General features: G+C 44.5%; 1 protein-coding gene across 1 annotated transcript in view; it reads left to right on the top strand.

Annotated features, from left to right (window-relative positions):
- LOC135557517 (monocarboxylate transporter 10-like) overlaps positions 1-13,251 on the top strand; it is a 60,091-nt gene that overhangs the window by 42,951 nt on the left and 3,889 nt on the right. Inside the window, exons 4-5 of the mRNA XM_064990823.1 lie at positions 11,543-11,686; positions 11,949-12,177. Of these exons, the coding sequence (XP_064846895.1) occupies positions 11,543-11,686; positions 11,949-12,177 (373 nt within the window). The remainder of the gene's footprint in view (positions 1-11,542; positions 11,687-11,948; positions 12,178-13,251) is intronic.

Here is a 13,251-nt window from a genome sequence, read left to right as displayed (position 1 = left end):
TCTAAATATTAAAGTGGCCAAATGTGTGGTATTGCTTGGATGCATACCAGTTAAAGTATTTCACAGCAGTTATTCAATCTCCTAATATACAGTGCCTTGCGAAAGTATTCGGCCCCCTTGAACTTTGCGACCTTTTGCCACATTTCAGGCTTCAAACATAAAGATATAAAACTGTATTTTGGGACACAATAAGTGGGACACAATCATGACGTGGAACGACATTTATTGGATATTTCAAACTTTAACAAATCAAAAACTGAAAAATTGGGCGTGCAAAATTATTCAGCCCCTTTACTTTCAGTGCAGCAAACTCTCTCCAGAAGTTCAGTGAGGATCTCTGAATGATCCAATGTTGACCTAAATGACTAATGATGATAAATACAATCCACCTGTGTGTAATCAAGTCTCTGTATAAATGCACCTGCACTGTGATAGTCTCAGAGGTCCGTTAAAAGCGCAGAGAGCATCATGAAGAACAAGGAACACACCAGGCAGGTCCCAGATACTGTTGTGAAGAAGTGTAAAGCCGGATTTGGATACAAAAAGATTTCCCAAGCTTTAAACATCCCAAGGAGCACTGTGCAAGCGATAATATTGAAATGGAAGGAGTATCAGACCACTGCAAATCTACCAAGACCTGGCCGTCCCTCTAAACTTTCAGCTCATACAAGGAGAAGACTGATCAGAGATGCAGCCAAGAGGCCCATGATCACTCTGGATGATCTGCAGAGATCTACAGCTGAGGTGGGGGACTCTGTCCATAGGACAACAATCAGTCGTATATTGCACAAATCTGGCCTTTATGGAAGAGTGGCAAGAAGAAAGCCATTTCTTAAAGATATCCATAAAAAGTGTAGTTTAACGTTTGTCACAAGCCACCTGGGAGACACACCAAACATGTGGAAGAAGGTGCTCTGGTCAGATGAAACCAAAATTGAACTTTTTGGCAACAATGCAAAACGTTATGTTTGGCGTAAAAGCAACACAGCTCATCACCCTGAACACACCATACCCACTGTCAAACATGGTGGTGGCAGCATCATGGTTTGGGCCTGCTTTTCTTCAGCAGGGACAGGGAAGATGGTTAAAATTGATGGGAAGATGGATGGAGCCAAATACAGGACCATTCTAGAAGAGAACCTGATGAAGTCTGCAAAAGACCTGAGACTGGGACGGAGATTTGTCTTCCAACAAGACAATGATCCAAAACATAAAGCAAAATCTACAATGGAATGGTTCAAAAATAAACATATCCAGGTGTTAGAATGGCCAAGTCAAAGTCCAGACCTGAATCCAATCGAGAATCTGTGGAAAGAACTGAAAACTGCTGTTCACAAATGTTCTCCATCCAACCTCACTGAGCTCGAGCTGTTTTGCAAGGAGGAATGGGAAAAAATTTCAGTCTCTCGATGTGCAAAACTGATAGACATACCCCAAGCGACTTACAGCTGTAATCGCAGCAAAAGGTGGCGCTACAAAGTATTAACTTAAGGGGGCTGAATAATTTTGCACGCCCAATTTTTCAGTTTTTGATTTGTTAAAAAAGTTTGAAATATCCAATAAATGTCGTTCCACTTCATGATTGTGTCCCACTTGTTGTTGATTCTTCACAAAAAATAGTTTTAAATCTTTATGTTTGAAGCCTGAAATGTGGCAGAAGGTCGCAAAGTTCAAGGGGGCCGAATACTTTCGCAAGGCACTGTACATACGGTAGATGCTTTAGTAGTGTGTTCTGTGGAGAGTCTGTAAATATGTCTGGGAGGTTTGGTGGAGTTACATAAACACAGGTCTTATTATTCCAGTATTGCATACCATTTATAGGATGGAAAACATCTCCTGTGGAGAGCCGGAGAGGAGAGATCTGTCCTGGGGCTCAGTAGGTCACTGTTTATTTGAATGAGATTACTTTGTTATTGGAGGGAGGTCACTTTCTCCTGGGGACAGCCCTCTGTGTTCTCCTAAGACTGTAGTGTCTGCTACCCAGGCTGGGCCACCCCTGGGCCCTGTCAGTGTCCAGCCCTAGCCCCATCCCTGGGCCCTGTCAGTGTCTAGCCCTGTCAGTGTCTAGCCCTGTCAGTGTCTAGCCCTGTCAGTGTCTAGCCCTGTCAGTGTCTAGCCCTGTCAGTGTCTAGCCCCATCCCTGGGCCCTGTCAGTGTCTAGCCCCATCCCTGGGCCCTGTCAGTGTCTAGCCCCATCCCTGGGCCCTGTCAGTGTCTAGCCCCAGCCCCATCCCTGGGTCCAGCCCGACGCTTCGATATCATCAGGAAGACAGGGGAACAGCTGGATTGTTTAACCTTTCAGGAAGGGAGTGCTCACCTCAGAGTGTGCATGGACAAACAGAGCTGCTAATCCTAGTGGGATATTTGAAGTATTCTGTTTTCCCTCAGCTCCTCTGCTCTGGTCAAAGTGCGGAGTCCAGCCCTTTAGTGCCACAGTCCGTGTGTGTGTGCCTATTCCCCCTCATCCGTAGCCAAGTCCCTCCCCTATCAGCTGAAGACTGGGAGTCTAAAGTCCTGAAGAAGCTTTCCCTCTCACACTATTCCAGGTATTTCACATATTGGAGAATTAGATAGCGTATTTCACCACGTACGACTGTGTTCCTAGAGGTCTGATTAAAAGGGAAAGGCATTGCCAAGGACAAGTTGAACTGTATGTTTTGCAGGATATGTGTGAAGTCTGGATGGCATTGGTGTGCAAAGAAATGGGGCAGGCGGTAGCAGATCCAGTCAGTGCATGGATTGTGTTAATGTAGCCTACCAGAGGCAGTGCAGGCTAGAGTTCTCAGTGCTTCCTAATTACATTCAATCATGAAACCTGTTTATCAAATTGGAAAGTTTATTCAGCATTTACTTTGATGTTGGTTTTGCACCACTTTGTTAAACTCACCAGTGGCAGTGACTAACTGCCACCACTTTGACAACAACACTCATTTGTCACCAGCTGCTGTGTGCTGGAGGGAAGAGTGTTTTGGCCTGGAAAGGTTTATCATAAAGCTTTTGGAGAGGGCGGCAAGTAGCCTAATGTTTAAGAGCGTTAGGGGTTAGGTACCTTGCTCAAGGACCCAAATGCTCCTGCAAGTCGGTCTGAATAAGAGCGTCTGCTAAATGACAAATGTAAAATAGTGGCTGAGCTGCAGATAGATTAACAAGCATTGTGTATGTGCCTGGGGGGTGTGTGTGTGTGTGTGTCATCGAGCATGACGGTTGTGTTGTTGGTTTGTCTGTGCAATACCACGCTCTCTCGCATGCACGTGCGTCAGCATTCACTGACGCTGTTGTTTGTGTGCCTCGGTTGTTTATTGTTGGCTGGTCAGTGTGGGTGTTTATTTAAGGAGGGTGGGATGTTCCTGGGACACCTGGCGGGTGGTAAGTCGGTAAGCAGAAGGTCACGTGGTTAGGGCACATACTAGAATACGCGATCACAGACGGGGACACGGCCCAAATGCCAGCCTATCCCTTATACATTCACTACCAGGGTCCCCTAGTGCTCTAGTCGAAGTAGTGCACTACATAGGGAATAGGGTGGCATTTGGAAGAGTCAACATCCCCCAAGGTTGTGGTTGATAGGGAGGGAGGGAGGATGCCCACTGGCCAGTAAGTAAAGGGCAAGTGAGCCTGAGAGCAGGTGCCCTAGCAGTATTTAAGGGCCAGGTGTTGCTGGGTAGTATAATGGCCAAGCACAGCAGGCCTGGCGTCTGAGCCAGCAGGGAGTGGGACACCCTGTGGACTGGAGGAATGTTGTCTGTGGGCTGTAGTACTATATCCTCGTGAAACCAGACTAAAGGTGGAATAGAGGCTCTTTGACTGGGACGCAGCAGGAAGGGGTTTGGATGTGGTGTTGGTGTCCTTGGAGGCTGCAGCTACTGGCAGGGATCCAGGTACCAGGCCGGGCCTCCCAGGCAGCCTCCCCAGCTCTGGGCCACACTGATTGGTGCTCCCGTGTAGGAGGGACCGGCAGAGGCCTGGAATCGACATCTGGGACGCATTTCACATGCTCTGATACACTACGACCGCAACTATGCAGCCCACAATAGTTGAGATGGTGCTTTCGCTTTGCCTGTGAATTGAGCAGAAGGAGTTGCAGCGGCTGCTATAAATATTATATATGGATACAATGCCTTCAGAATGTATTCATACTCCTTGACTTATTGCACATTTGGTTGTTACAGCCTGAATTCAAAATGTATTAAATGGAGTATATATTCTTTTCTCACACCATCTACACACACACACAACCCCATAACAACAGTGAAAACGTGTTTTTAGAAATGTTGGCACATTTTGTTTTTGAAACTGAAATACAGAATATCTCATTTAGATAAGTATTCCCACCCCATTTGCTATGACACTCCAAATTGAGCTCAGGTGCATCCAATTTCCTTTGATCTTCCTTGATTTCACTACAAGTTAGAGTCCACCTGTAGCCAATTCAATTGATTGGACATTCTAAAAAGAAACACCGGTCTATATAAGGTCCTACAGTTGACAGCGCATATCCCTTGGGCTTTGTCAAGCGCCATCCATAGTGGTTTTAAATGTATCCTGTGTAGGGCCTCTGATCGAGGACTCATGCCGCGGGTAGAGACAGACCGGACGGGAGCGTTTTGAGATACAGTTGCTCTGGGATGCCATCGGGCCGCAAGCAAAGATGGGAGAAGAGGAATATTGGCACAGGGACACTGAGGTGGATTGCTGAGGAGGAATGGAGGAAAATAAGAGGTGTGTGTGAGAGAATGAGGAAAGCAGAGTTGGATTTAAATTTGAGGAAGATGGCGATTTAAAAGTGGAGATGGGGTGTTGAAGTAGATTGGTGTCAAGTGCAAACAGTGAGCCGTGTATCAGACCAAGTTCTGGAGGTTAAATGTAAGTGAATGAGGGCGAGTTAAGTAAGGTGTGGTGAAGAACTCTGAACCCGACATCAGTGGACATGATAAATTGAATCAGTTAAGGTAAGCTGTAGTGGACTTTGTGATATTTGTTTGTAGTTTCTTCTGATCAGAGGCCACGGGCGTTGGCCTCCCGAGTGGCGCAGTGGTCTATGGCACAGCATCGCAGTGTTGTAGCTTCACTCTCGGGAGTCCCATAGGTCGGCGCTCAATTGGCCCAGGTCGTCCAGGTTAGGGGAGGGTTTGGTCGGGGGGAGGGTTTGTCATCCTCTGAAACACGACCTGCCAAACTGCTCCTTAATACCTGCCTGCTAAACCTGGATACCAGCTGCATCAATGTGTCGGAGGAAACACAGCTCAACTGACGACCGAATTCAGCTTGCAGGCACCAGGCCCGCCACAAGGAGTCACTAGAGTGCGATGAGCCAAGTAAAGCCCTCTCCACCAAACCCTCTCCTAACCTGGACCACGCTGGGCCAATTATGCACCGCCCGATGAGATTCCCGGTCATGGCTGGTTATGACAGCCCAGGATCAAACCCGGGTCTGTAGTGATGCCTCAAGCACTGCGATGCAGTGCCTTAGATCACTGCGCCACTCGGGAGGCCACAAGGTGATGGGTTTTGAGTATATAGGGTTAGTTGGTAGGGTAATTAAAATGTATTTTATTTCTTTATTTTCCCGGTTCCCCTTTCTCATTTTGTATCACAGTGTAATATATCTATACTATAGTTCAGTTGGAGGCAGTAATGCAACATTTTGGATGCCAACTGCCATTAAATATCACAAGTGCATGTCAGAGCAAAAACTATACCATGAAGTCCAAGGAACTGACCGTAGATCTCTGAGATAGAATTGTGATTAAAGCATATACAGTGGGGAGAACAAGTGCTTGATACACTGCCGATTTTGCAGGTTTTCCTACTTACTAAGCATGTAGAGGTCTATTTTTTTATCATAGGTACACTTCAACTGTGAGAGATGGAATCTAAAACAAAATTCCAGAAAATCACATGATTTTTAAGTCATTAATTTGCATTTTATTGCATGACATAAGTATTTGATATCAGAAAAGCAGAACTTAAACTTTGGTACAGAAATCTTTGTTTGCAATTACAGAGATCAAATGTTTCCTATAGTTCTTTACCAAGTTTGCATAGACTGCAGCAGGGATTTTTGCCCACTCCTCCATACAGACCTTCTCCAGATCCTTCAGGTTTCGAGGTTGTCGCTGGGCAATACGGACTTTCAGCTCCCTCAAGATTTTCTATTGGGTTCAGGTCTGGAGACTGGCTAGGCCACTGCAGGACCTTGATGCTTCTTATGGAGCCACTCCTTAGTTGCCCTGGCTGTGTGTTTCGGGTCGTTGTCATGCTGGAAGACTCATCTACAACCCATCTTCAATGCTCTTACTGAAGGAAGGAGGTTGTTGGCCAAGATCTTGCGATACATGGCCCCATCCTCCCCTCAATACGGTGCAGTCGTCCTGTCCCTTATGCAGAAAAGCATCCCCAAAGAATGATGTTTCCACCTCCATGCTTAACGGTTGGGATGGTGTTCTTAGGGTTAGACTCATCCTTCTTCTTCCTCCAAACACGGCGAGTGGAGTTCAGACCAAAAAGCTCTATTTTTGTCTCATCAGACCACATGACCTTCTCCCATTCCTCCTCTGGATCATCCAGATGGTCATTGGCAAACTTCAGACGGGCCTGGACATGAGCTGGCTTGAGCAGGGGGACCTTGCGTGCGCTGCAGGATTTTAATCCATGACGGTGTAGTGCGTTACTAATGGTTTTCTTTGAGACTATGGTCCCAGCTCTCTTCAGGTCATTGACCAAGTCCTGCTGTGTAGTTCTGGGCTGATCCCTCACCTTCCTCATGATCATAGATGCCCTACGAGGTGATCTTGCATGGAGCCCCAGACCGAGGGTGATTGACCGTCATCTTGAACTTCTTCCATTTTCTAATAATTGCGCCAACAGTTATTGCCTTCTCACCAAGCTGCTTGCCTATTGTCTTGTAGCCCATCCCAGCCTTGTGCAGGTCTACAATTTTATCCCTGATGTCCTTACACAGCTCTCTGGTCTTGGCCATTGTGGAGAGGTTGGAGTCTGTTTGATTGAGTGTGTGGATAGGTGTCTTTTTTTATTCAGGTAACGAGTTCAAACAGGTGCAGTTAATACAGGTAATGAGTGGAGAACAGGAGGGCTTCTTAAAGAAAAACTAACAGGTCTGTGAGTTGAAATTCTTACTGGTTCGTAGGTGATCAAATACTTATGTCATGCAATAAAATTAATGACTTAAAAATCATACAATGTGATTTTTGTTTTAGATTCCGTCTCTCACAGTTGAAGTGTACTGTAGTGTTGAAAGTTTCCAAGAGTGCAATGGTCTCTATCATTGGGAAATGGGGAGAAAAAAATATGGAACTACCCAGACTCCGGTCCGACGGGGCTGCCAGCTCTAGGCAAACTGAGCAACCGGGCAAGAAGGACCTTGTTTAGGGAAGTTACTAAGAACCCAATGACCACTTTGGCCGAAATACAGAGTTCCTTGGCTGAGATGGAAGACTCAAAGCTGTAATTGCTGCTAAAGGTGCTTCTACAAAGCATTCACTCAGGGGTGTGAGTACTTGGTGCCTTCAAAAAAATATTCATACTCCTTATGCCACATTTTGTTGTTACAGCCTGATTTTTAAATTGATTTACTGGATTTTGTTCTTAGCCATCTGCATATTAATACCCCATAATAACAAAGTGAAAACGTGTTTTTAGAAATGTTTGCACATTTTATTGAAAATGTAATCTACATATCTCATTGACATGAGTAGTCAATACAAGCTAGAATCACCTTTGGCAGTAATTACAGCTGTTAGTCTTTCTGGGTAAGTCTTTCCACACCTGGATTGTACAATAAAAAAAATTAAAAAATGTAATCTTCAAGCTCCGTCAAGTTGTTGATCACTGCTAGACAGCCATTTAAGTCTTGCCACAGATTTTCAAGCCAATTTACGTTAAAAGGCCACTCACTGTAGTCCTGGTAAGCAGCTCCAGTGTATATTTGGTATTATGTTTAGGTTATCGTCCTGCTGAATTTAGTTAATCACATCAAGTTTTATTGGTCCCATACATGTGATTAGCAGATGTTATTGCGGGTGTCGCGACATGCTAGGACTAAGATACCATATAACCGTGTTGAAGTCGGAAGTTTACATAACCTGAGCTTAAATGTATTTGGCTAAGGTGTTTCACAATTCCTGACATTTAATCCTCATACAAATTCCCTGTCTTAGGTCAGTTAGGATCACCACTTTATTTTAAGAATGTGAAATGTCAGAATAATAGTAGAGTGATTTATTTCAGCTTTTATTTCTTTCATCACATTCCCAGTGGTTCAGAAGTTTACATATACTAAAATTAGTATTTGGTAGCATTGCCTTTAAATTGTTGGGTCAAACGTTTCGGGTAGCCTTCCACAAGCTTTCCACAAAAAGTTGGGTGAATTTTGGCCCATTCCTCCTGACAGTTGGTGTAACTGAGTCAGGTTTGTAGGCCTCCTTGCTCTCACATGCTTTTTCAGTTATTCCCACAAATTTTCTATAGGATTGAAGTCAGGGCTTTGTGCTGGCCACTCCAATACCTTGACTTTGTTGTCCTTAAGCCATTTTGCCAGAACTTTGGAAGTATGCTTGGGGTCATTGTCCATTTGGAAGACCCATTTGCGACCAAGCTTTAACTTCCTGACTGATGTCTTGAGATGTTGCTTCAATATATCCACATAATTTCCCTTTCTCATGAAGCCATCTATTTTGTGAAGTGCACCGTCCCTCCTGCAGCAAAACACCCCCACAACATGATGATGCCACCCCCGTGCTTCACGGTTGGGATGGTGTTCTCCCCATGTGCAGTTGCAAACCGTAGTCTGGCTGTTTTGGAGCAGTGGCTTCTTCCTTGCTAAGCGGCCTTCCAGGTTATGTCGATATAGGACTTGTTTTACTGTGGATATAGATCCCTTTGTACCTGTTTCCGCCAGCATCTTCAGAAGCTCCTTTGATGTTGTTCTGGGATTGATTGGCACTTTTCGCACCAAAGTACATTCATCTCTAGGAGACCGAACGCATCTCCTTCCTGAGCGGTTTGATGGCTGCGTGGTCCCATGGTGTTTATACTTGCATGCTGTTTGTACAGATGAACGTCGTACCTTTAGGCGTTTGGAAATTGCTCCCAAGGATGAACCAGACTTGTGTTTTTTTTTTCTGAGGTTTTGGCTGATTTCTTTTAATTTTCCCATAATGTCAAGCAGAGGCACTGAGTTTGAAGGTAGGCCTTGAAATACATCCACAGGTACACCTCCAATTGACTCAAATTATGTCAATTGGCCTATCAGAAGCTTCTAAAGCCATGATGACATTTTCTGGAATTTTCCAAGATGTTTAAAGGCACAGTCAACTTAGTGTATGTAAACTTCTGACCCACTGGAATTGTGATACAGTGAAATAGTCTGTCTGTAAACAATTGTTGGAAAGATTACTTGTGTCATGCACAAAGTAGATGTCCTAACCGACTTCCCAAAACTATAGTTTGTTAACAAGAAATGTTTTGGAGTGGTTGAAAAACAAGTTTTAATGACTCCAACCTAAGTGTTTGTGAACTTCTGACTTCAACGGTATGTAAACATTATTAAAGTGACTAGTGTTCCATTCCTTAGAATGGCCAGTAATTTCTAGTCTCTGCCTATAGGCAGCATCCTCTAATGTGCTTGTGATGGCTGTTTTTCAGTCTCTCTGTCCCAGCTTTGATGCACCTGTACTGACCTCGCCTTCTGGTTGATAGCGGGGGGAACGGGCAGTGGCTCGGGTGGTTGATGTCCTTGATCTTTTTGGTCTTCAGATGCTTTAGGTGTCCTGGAGGGTGGGTCGTTTGACTCCGGTAATGCGTTGGGCAGACCGCACCACCCTCTGGAGAGCCTTGCGGTTGCGGGAGGTGCATTTGCCATACCAGGCGGGGATGCAGCCCGAGAGGATGCTTTCAATTGTGCATCTGTAAAAGTTAGAGGGTTTTAGGTGACAAGACAAATTTGTATAGCCTCCTGAGGTTGAAGAAGCTTTGTTGCGCCTTCTTCACCACACTGTCAGTGTGGGTGGTCCATTTGTTTGTCAGTTACGTATATGTCAAGGAGCTTGACGCTTTCCACCTTCTCCACTGCGGTCCTGTCGCTGTAGATAGGGGGTGCACCCTCTGCTGTGTCCTGAAGTCCACGATCATCTCATTTTTGTTTTGTTGATGTTGAGTGAGTTGTTGTTTTCCAGGCACCACACTCCCAGTGTCTGTTGGAAAGCAGACTGAACCAGGTTTTCTAGGATTTTGCTCTCCCGTTTTCTTTTTATCAACAAAACAAACTCCTTAGTCCTTGCCGATGGCAAGCATACCCATAACATGACACAGCCGCCACCACCATGCTTGAACATTAGAAGAGTGGTACTCAGTAATGTGTTGTGTTGAATTTGCCCCAAACATAATGCTTTGTATTCAGGACAAAGTGAATTTCTTTGCCACATTTTATCCAGTTTTACTTTAGTGCCTTATTGAAGACAGGATACATGTTTTGGATTATTTGTTTTCTGTACAGGCTTCCATTTCGCTCTGTCATTTAGGTTAGTGTTGTGGAGAAACTACAAAGTTGTTGATCCATCAGTTTTCTACTATTAGCCATTAAACTATTAACTGTTTTAAAGTCAGCATTGGCCTCATGGTGAAATCCCTGAGCGGTTTCCTTCCTTTGTGGCAACTGAGTTAGGAAGGACGCCTGTATCTTTGTAGTGGCTGGGTGTATCGATACACCATCCAAAGTGTCATTAATAATTTCAGCACATTCAAAAGGATATTCAATGTCTGCTTTTTATTTTTATGTACCCATCTACTAATAGGTGCCCTTTGCAAGGCATTGGAAACCCTCCCGGGTCTTTGGCTGAATCTGTGTTATAAATTCACTGCCTGACTAAGGGACCTTATAGATATGAGGTAGTCCAGAGATGAGGTAGTCATTCAGAAACATGTGAAACGCTATTATTGCACAGTGAGTCCATGCAACTTATTATGTGACCTGTTAAACACATTTTTACTCCGGAACTTATATAGGCTTGCCATAACAATGGGGTTGAATACTTATTGACTCCAGACATTCCTGCTTTAAATCTTTTATTCAATTTTGTTAACTTTTCTAAAAACATAATTCCACTTTGATATTCTGTGTAGGACAGTGATACAAAATCACAATTTTAATAAATGTTTCATTCCGGCTGTAACACATTTTTAAAAAGTAAAGTGGTGTGAATATTTTCTGAAGGCTCTGTATGTATAATTGTGGTGGCTGGGAGATGGTGGCTTCACTGAGTTGTATGAATGGCGCACAAAGGAGTGGTGTAGAGGGAGGACTCCTCGGGGGTATGCCTGAAACATGACCATTGTTCTATGTTCCATATCTTACCATCGCTCTTATGACGTCTAGAAAGTGATCAATTGTAAAAGCATCTACTAGCGTTTTGTCTGTTTTCCACTAGACGTGCCATTTGATTCGGCCATAAGTGCATGTGGCAGCTGTGTTCTGATGTGACTGAGTACTGACGAGACGCTTGTGTCCTTTGCGTCTGTCCCATAGATGAAGCATGTTGAGGAGCGCTTCGGAGAAGACGCCAACAAGGAGGTTCTGCTCATGTGCATCGGCGTCACGTCTGGCGTGGGCCGCCTCATCTTCGGCCGGGTGGCTGACTACGTACAGGGAGTGAACAAAGTCTACCTGCAGGTAAAGTCTACTAACCTCTGTCTTGCACAGGTCATGACTAGGTCTAAGATACCCTATTCCCCATATAGGGCACTACTTCTGGCCTGATGACACCCCACTCTCCATAAAGTCTACTATGTGTAGCATTTAGGATATCCTTTCAGATGTAGCCTGAACTCCATGTCATAACCATTACTCTGATTTAATGCAAAGAAGCAATGCTGCTGTGTGCATCACATTCATGTCACCTCTCTGACATCCCCTCCGGTCTACTCCCGCCCAGGTGTCTTCGTTTATCGTCATCGGTGTGATGTCCATGATGATCCCTCTGTGTCATGTGTTCGGGGGGCTGATCGCGGTGTGTCTGCTCATGGGCCTGTTTGACGGCTGTTTCATCTGCATCATGGCCCCCATCGCCTTCGAGCTGGTGGGCTCTCAGAACGTGTCCCAGGCCATCGGCTTCCTGCTGGGCATGATGTCTGTGCCCATGACCGTGGGGCCTCCTATTGCAGGTACAGTTAAGCAGTCAAGCCGGTTAGCCGCGTCTGAGATGGCATTTTCCGGGGGGGAATAGGAAAGTTAGTATGAGGCAGGAAAAAGTTAAATCAATCATAGAGCCACTGAATTGGTTAGACTGTACTGTTTGAAAGATATTAGCATTTAGCTTGACACTGTAAAACATTTCTCCCTGGAGTATGATTCTGAGCTTTAGTTGTTTTTCTATAAACCTCTGGTTCCACCTGGTGTTTCTGTGCAACTGTGAAAGTGAAACACTCCATACTCTACCATACACAAATGAACCTAAAGAAATCGATTCAGAACATGGCAACTTTTCACCTTCTGCAATTACAACTTGAAATGAGTAGAGACATTATCTTGTGAATATGATACTTGTGTATGAAGTTCTATACCTTGTGGAAGATGCATACATTTCACCACTGGAATGTTGACTGGACAGATGTCCATTTATGTTAATCTTGTAATTTGGATATCATTCATATCCACACGAGTCATGTGCAACCTGTTTGCACTGTATTACAAAAAAAGGCATTGGGTTTTTTCTCTGAAATAGACTACCATTCCAGGAAGAGCGGGACACCGGGTGGTAGAAGCAGGGAATGCAGGAAGTCATGCAACCTAGTGATGGAAACCACAATCCACAACAGGGGAGGGGGGGTCAGACAGAGGGGCCTAAATAGCCCTGACCCCAATCCACTCTGTCTTCACTAGCCAGTAATAATCAGCTATTTGTATTAAAAGAGTGGGTGTACACTAACCCACTACCACTGGGCAAAAGCTGGTTGAATCAATGTTGTTTTCATGTAATTTCAACCAAAATGATGTATGTTGAATCCTTGTGGAAAACTGATTGGATTTGCAAAAAGTCATCAACATAAGGGCATTTGGGGGGGTTTCACCCAAATGTTTACCTAAATCCAATAACATGATTTATTTAATTTTCACTGTGAATTCCCATTTAGTTGACAACTCAACCAAATGTAAATCAAAACTAGACGTTGAACTGACGTCTCTGCCCAGTGGGTACTTGGTATCACTCTGTCCCAGCTCAGATAAGCCTACCTTTT

Source organism: Oncorhynchus masou, chromosome 16, assembly GCF_036934945.1.
Source record: "Oncorhynchus masou masou isolate Uvic2021 chromosome 16, UVic_Omas_1.1, whole genome shotgun sequence".
Classification (NCBI taxonomy): domain Eukaryota; kingdom Metazoa; phylum Chordata; class Actinopteri; order Salmoniformes; family Salmonidae; genus Oncorhynchus; species Oncorhynchus masou.
The sequence above is the reverse complement of the archived record's forward strand: the minus strand, read 5'-3'. Positions and strand labels throughout refer to the sequence as shown.